This window comes from Delphinapterus leucas, chromosome 19, assembly GCF_059928025.1.
Source record: "Delphinapterus leucas isolate spDelLeu-1000000601 "Yukka" chromosome 19, BTC_Dleu_Yukka2, whole genome shotgun sequence".
Lineage (NCBI taxonomy): Eukaryota > Metazoa > Chordata > Mammalia > Artiodactyla > Monodontidae > Delphinapterus > Delphinapterus leucas.
In genome coordinates, this window is record NC_143147.1 from 64,901,785 (window position 1) to 64,919,455 (window position 17,671).

The 17,671-nt window shown below is 59.5% G+C and overlaps 1 protein-coding gene across 2 annotated transcripts in view; it reads left to right on the plus strand.

The window, feature by feature from the left end:
* Positions 1-17,671, plus strand: part of SDK2 (sidekick cell adhesion molecule 2) — a 272,602-nt gene that overhangs the window by 208,934 nt on the left and 45,997 nt on the right. For both annotated transcript variants that reach the window (XM_022589737.3, XM_089901689.1), the window contains 15 exons: positions 841-1,036; positions 1,236-1,334; positions 1,720-1,911; positions 3,522-3,643; positions 4,382-4,491; positions 4,583-4,733; positions 7,184-7,421; positions 8,200-8,315; positions 8,970-9,159; positions 10,429-10,527; positions 11,541-11,735; positions 12,806-13,007; positions 14,106-14,209; positions 14,713-14,783; positions 16,639-16,774. In XM_022589737.3, the coding sequence (XP_022445445.2) occupies positions 841-1,036; positions 1,236-1,334; positions 1,720-1,911; positions 3,522-3,643; positions 4,382-4,491; positions 4,583-4,733; positions 7,184-7,421; positions 8,200-8,315; positions 8,970-9,159; positions 10,429-10,527; positions 11,541-11,735; positions 12,806-13,007; positions 14,106-14,209; positions 14,713-14,783; positions 16,639-16,774 (2,221 nt within the window). The remainder of the gene's footprint in view (positions 1-840; positions 1,037-1,235; positions 1,335-1,719; positions 1,912-3,521; positions 3,644-4,381; positions 4,492-4,582; positions 4,734-7,183; positions 7,422-8,199; positions 8,316-8,969; positions 9,160-10,428; positions 10,528-11,540; positions 11,736-12,805; positions 13,008-14,105; positions 14,210-14,712; positions 14,784-16,638; positions 16,775-17,671) is intronic.

The window sequence follows — 17,671 nt, forward strand, 5'->3', positions numbered from 1 at the left end:
AAAAAAGAGGCAGGAAGAGAAGGAAGGGGAGGTAGGGAGTTTATGCAATTATGGCTGGGATATGTAGAGTGGAGATTAGAGGAAAAGTGATGCTGAATTTCCAGACGGGGTTTTCTTGCCAATGCTCCACCTCTAGAGAATGGTTACAGTTGAAATCCCAACTTGGAACAAGTTTAAAAGAGAGAGTTATCTACATACTGGAGTTCTTAGGAGGAACTGCCCCGGCCCAGGCAGAGAAAGGCATGGGAGCCCAAGTGTAGAAGCAAAGACCCTCAGCTACCCAGGAGCTGTGTGATATATTGTAAGTCACTTAGCCTCTCTGAGCCTGTTTCGTCATCTGTAAAACACAAGACTGGCTTCATGCCTGTGTGAGCGTTCAGGGCTCCACGCTCAGAAGGACCCCACGTTCAGTTAAATGCTCTGCTTCCGTCTCTGGAAATTCTTCATAATTTTTGAACAAGGGGGCCTCCATTTGCATTTTGCACTGGACCTGCAAATTATGTAGCCGGTCTTACCTGTACCTCCCTGTATCAAGTACCTCCCTGTGGGGTTGCTGTGGGAATCGAGCGGGAGAGGACTCACTGAAACCACCCTGCCCGGTACCTTGCTTAGAGTAAATCACTCAGCGAATGGAGCAGCACACCAAAGTGAGCTCCCAGAGGACAGATGCTCCAGTGGCCTGTGGGTATCCGCCCGGCCTCCCCTCCCTGGGAGGAGGGACCCTAGGAAAACTGGGCTCCTGGACACTCTCTGTCCATTGGCCCAGCCTGTGGGAAAGCGCTGGGCCTCTGCTGGCGCGTGCTCGCTGCCGCCGTGCTTGAGTGGCTGCCCTCTCCTCAGCTGATGGCCTGGGAACCAGAGCAGGAAGAGGAGGTTACCATGGTGACCGCCCGGCCCAACTTTCAAGACAGCATCCACGTGGGCTTTGTGTCGGGCCTGAAGAAGTTCACTGAGTACTTCACCTCGGTGCTGTGCTTCACCACCCCCGGCGACGGGCCTCGCAGCACCCCGCAGCTGGTGCGCACCCACGAGGACGGTAGGCAGCGCCCTAACCCCGGCTCCCTCTGCCCCCACCCCCCTCTGCGGGCCAGGCTGAGTGCTCCAGGCCCAGGATGGCCCTGCTCTCGTCTTCGAGCCAGGGGTCACCCCTGGAGCCCCACGGGCTGTCTTGAGGACGGTGGTCTCTCTCCGGCTCTAACTGGCATTGGGTGGGTGGGGGACCCTTTTGGGTACAGTGCCAGGGCCCGTGGGACACCTGAGCTTCACCGAAATCCTGGACACCTCGCTGAAGGTCAGCTGGCAAGAACCAGGGGAGAAGAACGGCATTCTCACAGGTAGGCGCCACAGCATCGCTGCCCCGGGGTGAGACGGGCGGCAAAGGCCCTCCCGTCCATCCCCCTCCCTTCGACCTAGTGTTCATCCAGAGCCTCCCAGCAGGCCACTCTTTCTTAGAAAGGACTCATGGGAGGCTCTCAGCCCCTGTGCTCTGAGCCGCATCCCAGATCCTCAGCCGCAGTGACCCACCCCCCCTCCTGCAATCCACACCCAACGAGGGGCACCCACCCAGGTTACACCCGGGGCCCCAGGCACGATGCTCCCACCTCCCTCGGCCCCCTCCTTCCAATGCGTGTCCAACTGCCAGACTAGTAAGGAAGTGAGAAGCAGGGCAGAAGGTTAAGGTCCCAGCCAAGCTCACACCACACTGGGGCCTCTCCCCAGGATATCGGATCTCCTGGGAGGAGTATAACCGGACCAACACCCGCGTGACGCACTACCTGCCCAACGTCACCCTGGAGTACCGCGTCACGGGCCTCACCGCGCTCACCACCTACACCATCGAGGTGGCCGCCATGACCGCCAAGGGCCAGGGCCAGGTGTCTGCCTCAACCATCTCCTCCGGGGTGCCTCCAGGTGGGTGCCTGCTCCCAGCGCTGGGCTCCTGGCCTCTTGTTCTCCTGTTCGGGAGGAGGCCCCTTCTTCAGGAAGATTGGCTTCTTCCCACACAGCTCTCCCCTCCCTGGAGTCTGGGGTTCCCGGGTCCTCCCAGGGCCGGCTGCATCCTCGTGATGGTGAGGCCGTGTGGGCTGCTGCCGCTTCCTCCCCTGACTCTCAGGGGAGCCCGGGCCCCCGCAGAACCCCACCCTTGCCTCCTTCCGCCACTGCCCCCTCCCTCTGCTCCCCCATCCTGCTCCAGGCATCAAGCAGCGGTATCTATGATTCAGGGGAAGAATTCTCACTGTCACCCAAAAGGTCCAAACGGATTCCAACCAGTGGAAATGTTGGTTGGGAAGGGGATAGAGCAGGGTGAGAATAACCTCACCCCCGGTGTAAACAGCAAGCTTTGGCCCCCATCGTGCTTCTGCCAGGCTCTGTGACCCTGAGCAAGTGAAGCGTCCCCCCCTGTGCCTCAGTTTCCCCATCTGTGTCTATGGAGAGACGCACTGGATAGCCACGTGGTCCTGTCTGGGTCTGTAAGTCTGCTTGTGCGATGTGGCCAGAATCCCTCAACCCGCCCACTGAGGTGGTTGAGATACCTGAGCTTCAGTTGACCCCAAGTGATACACTGTAGTGCTCACCTGGCCCAGAGCTCAGTGCATCCGTGCACTTAGCCCTCCCAACAACCCTGAGGTAGGCAATATTATTATCATCTCCATTTTACCGAGGAAGACACTGCGGCACAGAAACGTTAGGTAACTTGCCCAAAGGCACACAGCATCAGAAGCAGTGGAGTTGGATTTCAACTCAGACAGTCCGACCCCAGAATCTGTTCTCTTTCTGTTCACCCTGAACCCCAAGGTTCCTGGTCAGAATACAGGGACTTCAGGAATTCCCTGGTGGTGTAGCGGTTAAGAATCCGCCTGCCAATGCAGGGGACACGGGTTCGAGCCCTGGTCCTAGAAGATCCCACATGCTGCGGAGCAACTAAGCCCGTGCACCACAACTACTGAGCCTGCACTCTAGAGCCCGCGAGCCACAACTACTGAGCCCGTGTGCCTAGAGCCCATGCTCCACAAGAGAAGCCACCGCAGTGAGAAGCCCACGCACCTCAACGAAGAGTAGCCCCCGCTCGCTGCAACTAGAGAAAGCCTGTGTGCAGCAACGAAGACCCAACGCAGCCAAAAACTAAATAAAGTTAATAATTAAAAAAAAAAAAGAATACAGGGGCTTCCTCCCGTCCTCACCCCTCCTTCTAACCTCCCTCAGCCATTATTGGTTTGGGAGGGCTGTGATGGGTTATGTGTAGATGGAGAGGATTCATTCAGGAAGCCCAGCCCCCGTTTCCTGGCCCTGGGGGGTTCTCTCAGCCCTGAGCCTACCTCTGTCCCCGGTCTGAACACAGTGAGCCTTAGATGCAGGGCTGAAGGCCGTGTTGTGGGTTGAGGCCTCGGCCATGCTCCTACTCCGAGGTGTCTAGGAAATGTGCGACACACAGCCCCCCCGCCGCCCCGTGCCTGGAGAGTCCTGTGGGGGGTGGAAGGACCTTCTTCTCACTCCTTTCCTGCCCTGTTTTCCTTTTCCAGAACTCCCAGGAGCCCCCACCAACCTGGGCATTTCCAACATTGGCCCCCGCTCCGTGACCTTGCAGTTCAGGCCAGGTTATGATGGGAAGACCTCCATCTCCCGCTGGCTGGTGGAGGCCCAGGTAAAGCTGCCGGAGGAGAGCCCCTACAGCCTGGGCAGCCTGCTCCCCGGCCTTGGCGGCGCCCCTGCTCTCGAGAGCAAATCACATGTGTGTTTCAATCTGTGTGAGTTTCACATGCAACTATCAGAAGGTCAGATACACCAAAAATGCCCACAGCTCCACCTGCACCTCACCTGTGCACACACGCACACACACACACACACACACACACCCCTCCTCTGGTCAGGGTGGTGACTGCTAGCCTAGAGAAATAACCAGCCGCTTCCTGCAGCCCTTTACACCCATGGGTCTCACCTTTGGCTGCACCAGGGGAGTGTTCAGAGGTTCCAGCACCTGGGTCCCACCCCTAGAAATTCTGATTTTGATTTAGCTGGGGTTTTAAGAAGCATGCCAGGGTGTTGGGGAGAATCACCTGGGAAGCTTACTGTTGATAAATATGAGGACTCCTGGGCACCACCCCCAGGGATTCTGATTGGCTGGGTCAAGGGCAGGGCCCAGGAGTGGGTTTATAATAAGCATCCCGTGAGATTCTGATGCAGGAGGGCTCGGGGTCACACGTGAAGTCTTGTTTAAGGGCCTGGAAAGATGGGGGGCCCCCTGTGGTGCCCTCCGGGTGAGCCCTGGGGTTTGTGTCAAGACCTTCCCTGGGCCGGGCTATACCTCCCGGGAGCTGGGGCTCAGAGCACCCCCATCTCAGCCCAGCAGGCTGGCCAGGTCTAAGGGTGTCTCCATTTTCAGGTGGGCGTGGTCGGAGAGGGAGAGGAGTGGCTGCTGATTCACCAGCTCCCCAACGAGCCCGACGCCCGGTCCATGGAGGTGCCCGACCTGAACCCCTTCACCTACTACAGGTAACGGGTTAGGAAGGGGAGGGGGCTGCCCGGGCTTTGGCCCTGGGGTCCTGCCCTCACCATTTTGCTCACCCCTCTCCGCCCATCTCAGCTTCCGCATGCGCCAGGTGAATATCGTGGGCACTAGCCCACCCAGCCAGCCTTCCAGAAAGATCCAGACCCTCCAGGCGCCCCCTGACGTGGCCCCAGCCAACGTGACGCTGCGCACAGCGAGCGAGACCAGCCTGTGGCTCCGGTGGATGGTGAGGCTCCCGCGAGGGCGGCGGGGGCGGGATGTCTCCTCGGGCCTCAGCACCCTGCAGAGGTGTCACTGCCTCAAAGCAGGCGTCCACCGGATTACCTCCAGGCCCCTTCTCTGTTCTGAGCATCAGTCTTAGTCAAATGAACAAACGCCCCACGTGAAAAGAAGCTCGAAAATACTGTTTATTGAGCATTGCCACATGCCAAGCATTTTACATTATTTTTCTTCCATTTAATCCTCCCAGTAATCCTGCAAAGGACATGGTACTATCCCAATTTACAGCTACGAAAACTGAGGCTCCGAGAGGTTAGGAATTCACCCACAGTCACACAGCTCCCAGGGGTGGTTCTGGGATTCGGATGTAAGTTGTCTCACCCACCAAGTCAGAGAGCGAGGGGTTGCTTCTCAGGTTGAGGGGGGAGGTCGGGGAGGCATTAGGCTCTGTCCCCACAGATCAGGGCTCCACATCGAGGGTCATTACCCTGGTGACCCTGCACGAGTTAGTAATACGTGCAGAGGGCTTCTCCTCCTGCCAAGCTGGGTTCTGAGTGCTGTCAGAGTTGGACCTTGAACCCTCTCCACGAGCCTGTGACAGTGATCCTGGCCCCCACTTTACAGATGAGGAAACTGAGGCAGAGAGAGGTGGAATAACTGGCCCAAGACCCCCCACACCCCCTAGTTAACAGCAGGGCTCGGGATCCCAACCCGGGGAGCCTGGCCCCCAAAATCCGCCACCCTAACCCCTGAGCCAGCCCATCTTCTGGGGAACAGGAGAGAGCATTTCTCCCCCAGGACATAGCCTGGAACCGCGTTTCCCGGCGCGGACGCCACAAAGCAGCAACCCAAGAGGAATTCCTAGACAAGCAGACATGGGGCCAGCACCGAACAGCCCGGCTCCTTAGAGAATCCAGGAATGATAGCTTCAGGGGGAGCTGCCTGCCTCCACTTCACCAGGCCCCTCCGGCCATGCAACTCTTTTTTGCTTCCACTAAAGATGTCTTACTAGTTGCCCCAAACTCAACTTGCAAAACCCCGAGCTGTGGGCTGGGATTTACCAGAAAGTCATTGCTGCCTTTCGCTTGCCTGGACAAGCCTGATGGAGGCGCTAATGGCCATCAGCCCGGACGAGCGCTAGTTATGAATGACGACGCCCCTCCCAGGCAGCTGGGACCAGCACCAGGCAGAGCTGTCAGGCCCAGTTCTCCCCTCCCCGACCCCCCGCTTCTCACCTCAGCTCTGCTCCCCTCCAGGCTGCTCCCCGCATCCCTTCTGCATCTCACTTTAAGGTTTCCAAATACTAAAAGGCTAAAAAGTCTGGTACGTAGGGTGGGAGCTGGAGGGGGAATAAAAGGCAGTGGTTGCACTGTGCAGGGCCCTGGGCCCCTCCGGTCTCACCTAATGGCGCATGGCCCGTTGCCTTTCCTTAGCAGGTAGGAGAGCATGTGATCGAGGCCCATCTCAAGCTCTCAGGCCCATTGATTGCTGTCTTAATGGTCTCTGGTCTGCTTCACTAAGTGTCTGTAGGAGCGGGGGCTGGCAGGAGGGACGGGGGATGTAGGCGGTGAGGCAGAGGCCGAGCAACCAGAGAAAGTAGGTCAGGATGTGCAGGGCCTGTGGATCATGGGCTCGTTGGAGCCTCTGGGGAAGCAGAATGCGGGCAGGTGAGGGCTGAGGATGCCCCAGCTCCAGCCCTGTCACCTTCAGAGGAGAATCTGAAGGCTGGGCCCTCAGCTCGCACCTGCTTCAGATCCCAGGCTGCCCCCAGCATACAAAGACCTCCACTGCTTATCAGCACTGCCCAAGTTCATCCACATGACCTTGAGCCGGTGACCACGGCCCCGCCAGCCTAATCACAGGCTCAGGAGGTGAAGCTGTCTTTTTTCTCTTCACTGAGACTCAAACAAAAAGAAGGAGGCTGAAACTGCAGTGGGAGAGACGGAGGTGTGCTGGATGGAATGACCTCCTGACGGTGACTGCAGCTCCACCCATGCCTGAGATGCTGCCTTCACATGCTTGCTTCTCCAAGGGCAGACACAACCTGAGACCAGGCGTGCCGTAGGCAGTTAAATACGTATATGTTGGCAGGCTGAGTGAGGGAGTTAAGTGGCAGAGACAGCCACTGCCAAAGGTGCTGAGTGTGGGACAGACAGCCTTTATGCCTCTTTTCACCAGGGCCAACTCCCCTGGCAGGGTCATAAATTTGTCACCTGCACAATGAAGAGTGGATGCCGCCTCCTCTGAGCCCAGGGTAGACAGGCAGGGAGACGGTGGGACAGTCAGAAGTACAGAGTTACACAACTAAGCCACACCCAGGGGTGACAGCGCCTCACATGGGTGCTGACGGGCTGGACAGTGGGCTGCCTGGAAGAGGCAGCTCGGGCCAGGCAGTTCTTCCATACGCTAGGTGGACCTGGCCTCACAGCTGCTTTTCCCACCCCTGCCCTCCTGCAGCCTCTCCCAGAGATGGAATACAACGGCAACCCCGAGTCGGTGGGCTACAAGATCAAGTACAGCCGGGCGGACGGCCACGGCAAGACGCTGAGCCACGTGGTCCAAGACCGCGTGGAACGGGAGTACACCATCGAAGACCTGGAGGAGTGGACGGAGTACCGCGTCCAGGTGCAGGCCTTCAACGCCATCGGGAGCGGGCCCTGGAGCCAGACGGTGATGGGCAGGACCCGGGAGTCAGGTACTGCCCCCTCATGCCAGCTACCCCACCCGCTTCACCTCCCTGGAGCCTGGGGATACCCCCCCACCTTTGTCTCTCTGCCCTCAGGGCCTTCTAAGGGCTCAAAGGCTGGAGCTGTTGTGCGAAAATGTCCTGGGCTCCTTCTCCTATTTGTGCTCAGCGTCCCGCAGAGCACCCTGTGTGTGCGTGGCCGTGCCTTCCAGGACCTGATTTACCCAGCACTGCTTCCAGAGGTTCCCAGGAGGGGTCTCCCGCCTCTGTGTACCCACTTTTAACCCTGACACCCAGCAGTGCCTGTGAGACCCCAAGATGGAGGGGGGGTGGGGAGAGGGTACGGGTTGGTGAGCTCTCAGAACATTCCAGAAGCAGCAGCGGCTCATAGGGGCCTGGCAAGGGGACACCCACAGAATATGTGCTCCCGGCCTACAGGCAGCCCTCATCCAGCCACATGTGGCGTGTAGCTCTGTGGCTTTTTCCTAACGCCCTTTAAATGATGGCTGCTTTCCCACCCTAGCCCCTCCCCCACCCCTCGCTGCCGCCGCGCCGGCAGGAAATGCAGCCTCAGCCTAACGTTAGTCTGAGGGAGGATAACGGGGAGGCTGATCTGAAGCCAGAAGCAGCATCTGCGACACTCCGGAGCCAAAGGCATCGTCGTCGCAGAATAATTTGCTCTTTGGGGACCGTGCCCCGTTTCCTCCCTCAGACCCCACTCCACCCCCTCCACTGTCGGGTCCGTTCTGGGTCCTGAGCTGCTTCTCTCCGCTCCTTTCTCCCCCAGTGCCGTCCTCGGGCCCCACCAACGTGTCTGTGCTGGCCACCACCTCCAGCAGCATGCTGGTTCGCTGGAGTGAAGTCCCAGAGGCCGACCGCAACGGGCTGGTGCTGGGCTACAAGGTGAGTCCCAGATCCGAGCACGGGAGGGGGCTGGAGCCCCTGCACCCACTTCCCTGTCCTGGCGCCCTGTCCTCGCGACCCCCTGGGGCCCAGGACTCTGCCTTCTACAGTGGACACGGGGGATCTGCCGGAGGCATCCGTTGGTCACCATGACAACCAAGGAGTCCTCCCTTGGGGGTGGGGAAGCTTCCCATGAAGGCCTGAGGTCCTTGGGGCAGCTCTACCTCCCCCAGGAGGCCACACTGGGTGCCCCAAGCCTCACTCTGGGCCCAGCTTCAATTTCCATTATCTTCTAGAATTCCTCCCAAAGCTGCACCTACTGCCCCAGCCTGGAAGTCAGGAGACGTAGCTTAACATCCCAGCTCTGCCACTACTGGCTGTGTGACCTTGGGCAAGTCACGCCCCCTCTCTGGGCCTGTTTTCTCAGCTGGATGCTCTCTAAGGAACCTTCCAGCTCCATGGCTGACTGCATCTTTGTGTTCCCCTCCCTCCCCGAGCACTAGGCTTGTGTAACCTGGGAACCAAGCCCCTCCAGGGAGCCCCAGGTCCACCCACTCATCCTCACCCACCTGGCTCCTGGGGAGGAGATAGGAGAGGTTCTGGCGGGACCAGACCCAGGCCGGAGGCCCTCACCCCTGCGCTGGGCTCCAACAGGTGCTGTATAAGGAGAAGGACTCAGACTCCCAGCCCCGGTTCTGGCTGGTGGAAGGGAACTCGTCACGCAGCACCCAGCTCACAGGCCTGGGCAAATATGTGCTATACGAGGTGCAGGTGCTAGCCTTCACGCGCATCGGGGACGGCAGCCCCAGCCATCCTGCCATCCTGGAGCGGACGCTGGATGACGGTACATTTCCGTCCCTGGGAGCCTGGGGAAGGCTGAGAGCTGCGCTTTGTCCACCCCTACCCTGCCCAGCCCTGCCCTGCCCCTCTGAGGTCTCTCTCTGCCCCAAAGGGAACCGTGGCCTCAGGCTTCTGCTGGGGGAAGCAGGTCACTGAGGGCCACCAACCCCACTGCAAGGGATGCTAATTACAAACTGCGCATCCCTAAGGAAGAAATGACAATGCAAGGGCAGACTGGCATCTGATCCAGTCTCTCTGGGACAGGTGAACAGAAAAGAGGATTTGTACCCGCTTTGATTTCTTGTTCACCTGGGGCAGGCTCTCTCCGAGTGCAGGTCTGTGCAAGCGAAAGGCTTGATTTTTTCCTTTACACAAGCCTACGGGTCCTGTTAGCAAACGAGTGACGCCTGCCGGGCTCCAGGCATTCATCTCTGCAGCAAAACTCCCCATCGGAGGCTGAGCTGACAGGTCCTTTGCCCCCCTTTCTCCTCCCCACACACATCCTCACATACTGCTCACCAAAAACACTTGTGGGGTCGGGACGAGAGTGCAAAACGAAGCCCAAACACCATATGTCTCTGTGTTCTAAAGTGATAAATCAAGCTAATGATCTGTTAAATTAAATATGTTCTACCCTCCTGCCTTGACAGATATACCCTCCTAATGACCTGGAAGGCCAAGTTCAAGTTTAGAAATCTCAGATTTCTTGGCATTCCGAATTAGATCGAGGCAGCCTGGGAAGAGCTGCCTCCCCAGCCGTCCCCCGACTCTGCCACCCTGTTGTCTCCCCCCCGCCCCCATCTCCTCTGGCCCATACCATTCAGTTTCCATCCATTTGCCCAAAACACCTGCCCCTTGGCCATCCCTCCGTCCAGAGGGACAAGTCTACACCCTCAGGAGGGTGGTTCCGGGCCCCTGTAGTCCCGGGAAGCATGTCTGGGGCTGTTTGGGCAGGGAGCTCCAGATCCACGGATTCCAGAGTGAGGTCTAGAAAGAGGAGTGGTATGTGCTTGGGGTTGGCACTTTCATTTGCCCCAAAGCTGGAGCCTTGGTCCCTTCTAGTTCCTGCCAAGTAATGCATAAACCTCACCGATAGCATCTTCACGTCCTGTGTGAGGACACGGTGTCAAGCACAGACACACACTCCTCAAAAGTTCAGCGAGCAGAGTGACCCCTTCCCCTGCCACCCGCCGTGCTGCTCTGCCAGAGCCGGGCTGGTCTAGGGGCTGAGCAGCAGCTGCAGTGTCACCTGCTTCTCCTCTGTCCCCTCCAGTCCCGGGACCACCCATGGGCATCCTGTTCCCAGAGGTGAGGACCACATCGGTGCGGCTGATCTGGCAGCCCCCTGCTGCCCCCAACGGCATCATTCTTGGTAAGCCTGTACCCTTCCTGGGCCCTGGCTGCAGGAAGAAGGAGGTATAAGGTGTAAAGGAGGCAGTTCAGTCTTGGCAGGAGAGAGGCTAAGCCCAGGACAAGTGTCCACATGTCCTCAAGAATGGTTGTGAGTCTAATTTCTCCTACTGGAAATCTAAGCCTGTAAGATTATCAGCTGGAGGGCAAGGTTGGGGCTCAGGTGTCTTAGGGACCATTGGTCAGCTCTGTACCTCCACGTGACCCAGGTCCCCAGGGGACTGGCCATCTGGTGAACCTCGGCCGCTGTTCCTAAATGTAGCCAGGTGAGGGCGCACTGGCTGGCTCAGCCCAGCCGCACCCACAGGCGGGAAACGAGGCCTAAGGCACCCAGGAGGGATGCTACAGGTCGGAAGCATCATTTCGTAGTCACGGTTCCTACTAACACACACACACGCAGACACACACACACACACACACACACACACACGAGAAGACTCACAGGCTTGAAATGAACAGCTGTGTGAACTTGAGCAAGTCGGCTTCCCTCCATGGCCTCAGCCCCTCACCTGTAGAACGGAGGATCGGACCACCTGTGCCGTCCAGGGCTCAGTCCTGGCATCGTGCAGCGCCCACCCCCTGTGAAAGCTGCGCCTCTGGAGACAGAGTCGATGGGGCTGGGGGGTTGGGGGGTGGAGGGAAGGCGTTTGGGCTTAGAAAGACCTGGGCTGGAATTCCAGCTTGGTCAATTCCTGGCAGGTGGCCTGGCCTCCCTGAGCCTCAGTTGCCTCGTCGGGGGCTGGGCTGGGGGTTGCAGACGCTGCATAGAGCACCTGCTCGTGCCCCCGCAGCCCCACCCCCCAGGTGACAGCTGAGGACGCGGGAGCCGCCCACAGGGCTTCAAGCAGACCAGCCACAGCCAAGGTGGCCCAAGGGCAGACACAGCAGTGGCCGAGAAAGGACTGACCCCTGCTCGGGGCTCCGGAGCAGCTTGCCCCACCTCCCAGCACGGCCCGTCTCCTTCCTTCCCCGCAGCCTACCAGATCACACACAGGCTCAACGCCACCACGGCCAACGCTGCCACGGTGGAGGTGCTCGTGCCCAGCGCCCGCCAGTTCACGGCCACCGGCCTCAAGCCAGAGTCCGTCTACCTGTTCCGCATCACGGCCCAGACCCGCAAGGGCTGGGGAGAGGCCGCCGAGGCCTTGGTGGTGACCACAGAGAAGAGAGGTGACTGCCCACCGGGACTGGGGAGGCCTGGGGGGCCTCGGGGGGCGGGGGGACCCGCAGCTGGCCCGGGAGTTCACATCATCTCCTCGTGCCCAGCTTGGGGTGGGCTAGTTGTGAGTCTCTTGCCCTGGTCCAGAATGGAAAGTGGGCTCAAATCTCTGAGGCCAAGGTCAGCAAGGGCTCCAGCAGACTTCCAGAGCTGATCTGGGAGTTCCCCTCTCCAGGGTCCTGCCCTGCCCAGATTTTCTAAAGGGCGAGCCGGTGAGACCAGCTTCCTTCCTCTCTCCCCTCCTTCTCAAGAGGAGACCGTGTCCAGTTGGGTGGAGGATGGGACTGCAGCCTGGAGCCCTGGCTGCCGTCGCCCTGCCTCCCTGAGCCGGCTTCTCGCCCAAAGTTGGGTTCCCCAGAAGCAGGCCTGAGCCCCAGATCCCTGTGAGCGTGATTTATTAGACAGTGTTCCCAGGAAAAACCAGGAGGACAGTGCTTCTCAGCCAGGGTGCCCTTGCCTCCACCCCGGGATACTGGGCAGAGTCTGGGTGTCACAGGTGGAAAGGAAGTGCCCCTGGCATCTAGAGGGTAGAGGCCGGGGTGCCGCTACGCATCCTGCAACGCACAGGATAGGTCCCGCAATAAAGACTCATCCACCCAAGAGCCAGAGCGCTGAGACCAAGAATCCCCGCCATGGGGCGTGGGGAAGTGAGCAGAGGCCAAGCCCTCGCAGGGGACAAAGCCGCGTCCCACCGAGGGAAATGTGGGCTCAGCCCCACGCCACTGGGGACAGCGTAGGTCCCATCTCAGCACCATGCAGACGGGGGCAAAGGAACTGGGGCATTCACACCACCTCACCGTCAGCCCTGTGCTGGGGCTGCCCTCGGGGTGTAAATTCCCAGGCACCTGGCTGTTGAGTAGCCCAGGGACAGTCGCTGGCCAGGAGCCACGGTGCTGACTGTTGGGACCTGCGTGCAGAAAATGGGATGGGGTGGGGGGCATCAGTGCACCCGGGGGCCGAGAAAGTGCACCCCCACCTCCACCGTGGCCTCACCTGCTCCTCCCCAATCCACCCCCTCCAGACCGCCCGCAGCCCCCCAGCAAGCCCGTGGTGCAGCAGGAGAACGTGAAGGCACGCAGCGTGCTGCTGTCCTGGGAGCCTGGGAGCGACGGGCTGTCCCCCGTGCGCTACTACACCATCCAGACCCGCGAGCTGCCCAGCGGCAGGTGGGCCCTGCACTCAGCCTCTGTGAGCCACAACGCCTCCGCCTTCGTTGTGGACAGGTGAGGCCCCCGTCTGTCAGACAGCATCTCTGCTCCGCCCCTCCCGGCCCAGACCCCGCCCACCCCCAGATCGCTTCCACAGCCCGCATCCCCCGGGACCTCTCCGCATCCACGCTCATCCCCTCCAGCTCTGTCCTAACCTCCCTCCCCACCCTCTCTGGAGCCTTGTTAGGGCTGCCTCTTATTATCTTTTTCTGGAGCCTAGAAGCCCCCTCCGTGAAAGGCTCGCCATCCTTCATTAGCTGGATTCCTCCAGCCAGGCGGAGTCTCCCTCTCCATCCTTAATAGGGGAGTGAAGCTTCGCTCCAAAATTCTGCCTTCAATTTAATTCCTAGTGGGATGTGTGTTTTTTTGTTTGTTTTGCTGTACTCGGGCCTCTCACTGTCGTGGCCTCTCCCGTTGCGGAGCACAGGCTCCGGACGCGCAGGCTCAGTGGCCATGGCTCACGGGCGCAGCCGCTCCGCGGCACGTGGGATCCTCCCGGACCGGGGCGCGAACCCGCGTCCCCTGCATCGGCAGGCGGACTCCCAACCGCTGCGCCACCAGGGAAGCCCGGGATGTATTTTTAACATTCCAGTTGATGAGACCGAGAGTTTTGAGCAATACTTTTCTCCTCACTCCCCCTCCCACCCTCAATAAATCAGAAAGGAAGCTGTTTGCCTGCAGAGGAAATGAGGCTTATAGAGACGAAGTGCTGGTTAACTCCTGAGACCCTCAGCCCTTCCTGAATTCACTAAATGCAAGAGAGGGCTGGCAGTCTTTGGGGGAGGTGTCAGCTCTGAGGGGAAGTTACTGGAGCTTTCCTACCTACAGGCCCCTCTGAGATAGGGGATATGTGGACGTTTCCACTTGGGGACCTTTGGCATCTAGCTGCAGCCAAGGTGAGGCCACACCCTGAGCTGGCCTGGTCTAGGGCACCCCAGGGCCTGGCCCGAGCTTGTTGCCTGCGTAGCAGACCGTCCTTCTGAGCCTCCACGTTCCTGTCTGTTTGCTGGACCCACAGCTGCTGGGGCTGCCCTGGGGAGATGGGAAGCAGGGACGGCGGGGCAGGGCCGTTAGGGGGCACCTCTGTTCATCAAACCCGATTCCCCTACACAGGCTCAAGCCCTTCACGTCCTACAAGTTTCGAGTGAAGGCCACCAATGACATTGGGGACAGTGAGTTCAGCAAGGAGTCGGAACCACTGACCACCCTGCAGGCCGGTCAGTGCCCTCCACCGGGGTCTCTTTCTCTTGGTCCCCTGGGCACTTGCTGGGCACTGGGCATTCTCTTCTGGGGGAGAAGCCTCCAAAAATGGGTGGGGCACTGGGCCTGCTGGGCCCTTGGTCTGGCTCCCCAGGCAGAGTCCCAAGGAGGTTTGGGCCAGAGGGGCCTTTGCCATGGGCTCAGCACCCACAGCCAGCCTGGCATCCTCGTGTTTTTTTCTCTGTCCTCGAAGCTCACGGCCGACCCCAGAAAACCTCAGTGGGAGTGGGGAGGCCTGTGGCACTGGGTGCAGAGAGGAGGGGATCTGGGCCCTTGGGTTTGGGCTGGGGTCAAGGTCCCGGCCCCTCTCCCACTTTACACTGGCTCTTTGTTGTACAGAACTTGGGGCGGTGGGCATGAGGAGGGGCTTAAGTGGGACCAGCGTCTGCGGAATCTGGTCCCATGGCTCCCAGGGGGCCTGAGTCCCCCCCACCGAGCTCACCTGTCCGCCCCCCCCCAGCCCCCGATGAAGCGCCCACAGTTGTCTCGGTGACGCCGCATACCACCACCTCCGTGCTGATCCGATGGCAGGTACGGCCGGGCAGGCGGGGAGGGGCCCGCGTCCCACGAGGACTCAGACACACCCTGTGCTGGGACCAGAAAGACAATAGCCCCCACAGGGCTGGAACACGGCACCCACATGCACAGACACGCACACGAACGCACACACACGTGTGTACACGTACACATACACACCCTTTATTCCACCTCCAGATAATAAGGTCCTACCCTATACCCTTCTGTGGATGAGGACCCAGACTCGAGGAGGTGACAAGAATGCCCCAGGTCACACAGCTACTAGGTGGCAGGGCCAGGTTCGGTGCCCTTACGTGGGCAGAATCCTTGCACAGAGAAAGGCTGGGGGCTGTCAGGGCCTCCAGCGTCTCTGTGAACCCCAGCCCCGCTCTGAGTGAAGGGATTCCCGACAGAGACCAATCACAGGAGTGCCTGCCTCATCCGCACCCAGTCACCATGAGCAGGAACCCATCATCCAGGTACAAAGAACCAGCCTCCCACCTCTCCTCCCCCAGCCACCTGCTCAGGTGGGCACTGCCATCCCTCCACGGCCTGAGGAAGACCCGGGACGCATCTCAGAGACCCAGCTGCCCATGGGTGCCTTTAGGACCCCCACCAGCCCCTGAAGCCCAGTCCCAGGGCTCAGCGGGTCACCCACGGAGGTCCCAAAGCCCTGAACTCTCCTGTCTCCGTTTCTCAGGATTAGAGGGGCAGGTGCCAACCTTTGCCCACCTGCAGCCCACCTGAAGGGAAAGCCCTTGAAGAGAAAACAGGAGGGGCCCCCCCGACCCCTCCCACAGCTCAAGGCCCCACCTGAGAAGGACAGTCCCTTAAGTGAAAATGACCTAGCGCAGCGGGGAGCCGACCAAGGCTGGAGCAGATCAGGGCCATCGGATGAAGGGGGCAGGGAGGTGCCAGCTGCAGCCAGGAATACAGTTAAGGAGCTAATAAAAGGCTGAACCATTTCAGCAGGTTTTTTAGAAGAGACATAACTAAGTAGTTTCTGGGACTTCCCTGGTGGCACAGTGGTTAAGAATCCGCCTGCCAATGCAGGGGACAGCAGGTTGGAGCCCTGGTCTGGGAAGATCCCACATGCCACGGAGCAACTAAGCCCGTGCGCCGCAACTACTGAGCCCGCGCGCCTAGAGCCCGTGCTCCACAACAAAGAGAAGCCACCGCAATGAGAAGCCCGCGAACCACAACGAAGAGTAGCCCCCGCTCGCCGCAGCTAGAGAAAGCCCGTGCACAGCAATGAAGACCCAACGCAGCCAAAAGTAAATAAATAAAGTAGTTTCCACCTTCTCCAGAAGCCTGTTCTCCAACTCATCTGAGGACGGGAGCAGGAAGCAAAGAGGAAAACGATCAAGGCAGAGAGGGGCAGCGCACGAAGACAGGCCGCCCTCGTTCTTGCTGAAAAGCAGGGCGAGGACTCTCCCTAATTCCCGGGAAACTCCAGGAAATCCTGGCCAGGGCACGTGATCATGTGAGGAAGTTTCTAGACAAGGAACAACTCTTTGAGACGGTTCTGCGTCCAGAGTCATGCTCAGGGCCCCCATGATGCTGTGTGACCTTGGGCAAGTTCCTCACCATCTCTGAGCCTCACTTTCCTGTCTGTTCAGTGGGGATGGCATGGTGATTCCCGCCCTGCCCTGCCTCCCAGGGAGTGCTACAGGGATGGAGTAACCTCGTTGGAAATGCTTCGTAAATTAAGAATGCTCAATGCCACCTTGATTCCTTTTCCCGGTTAAGACACAGTCCCTGCTCTGTGGCTGCAGGACACAGGATGGGGAGGGAGGCAGGGGTGGAGTGGAAGGGGATGCTCAGCCATGGTCCGGCCCGGCCGGCCCCACCCCCACTCCCTTCCCTGCAGCCACCATCAGAAGACAAGATCAACGGCATCCTCCTGGGCTTCCGGATCCGGTACCGGGAGCTGCTCTACGAGGGTCTGAGGGGCTTCACGCTGCGTGGCATCAACAACCCGGGGGCCAAGTGGGCAGAGCTCACCTGTGAGTGACAGTGGAGGGAGTCGGGGGTGGGCAGGGGCGTGAAGCTCTCAGCATCCTGGAATCACACTAACCCGACACCCTGGCGCCCTCCCCTGTGTGTGCCTCTATCCCGTCCCGTTCAATCCCCAAGTGCATGTTTATTGAGCACCTACTATGCTCCAGACACTGGGGGGACACCAGTGAACAAGACAGACAAGGTCCCTGCCCTCTCAGACAGAGTTTGCAGGCTGGGGGAGGAGCCAGGCGCTGGAGAAGAAAACCCTGATATAGGTAATCTAAGACCGTTGGCATGGCCTCTGTGAAGCACATATTCCAGGAGATCCTAAAGCAGGTGTCAGAAAAGGCTTCCCTGGGGGTGGCTGTGGTGCTGACACTGATGGATGATTCCAGGTCAACCAGTCCAGAGAAGGTTGGTGGGGGAGGGTGGACCCTGGCATGTGCAAAGGGCCTGAGGTGGGAAGGACCCAAAGCAAAGCCTGGTCATGTCCCAAGGGCAGCAGTCTGGCCCCCTCTGGTTCCTCAGGGAGATAACCATTCTGCCCTGGGGTCCCCGGAATCCAGCCTGCCTCTGCAGCAGGAAGGAAAAAATTCAAGAAGCCAAGTAAAAATCCCAGAGAGTCACACACAAGCAAAGGAATGACACGTCATACTTCTGGGTTAGGATGGTTACTTTGGGGTCTTGAGGGCCATGGCTGGTGATGGGGTCCAGAAGCAGTTGCCCCAGTTAGAGGCGAATACAGTGACATAGGCAAGAGCATGAGGCTGGTGCCAGGGCAGCCGGCTTGAGATGCAGTCGAGGGCCCGTTTGGGAGATGTTGTGCTCTGAGCCCCAACACACACACGTGCACTGATTCAAGTTGGGGAGAGGGAGGCCGGTGGGACAGGGAGGGGTCTGGA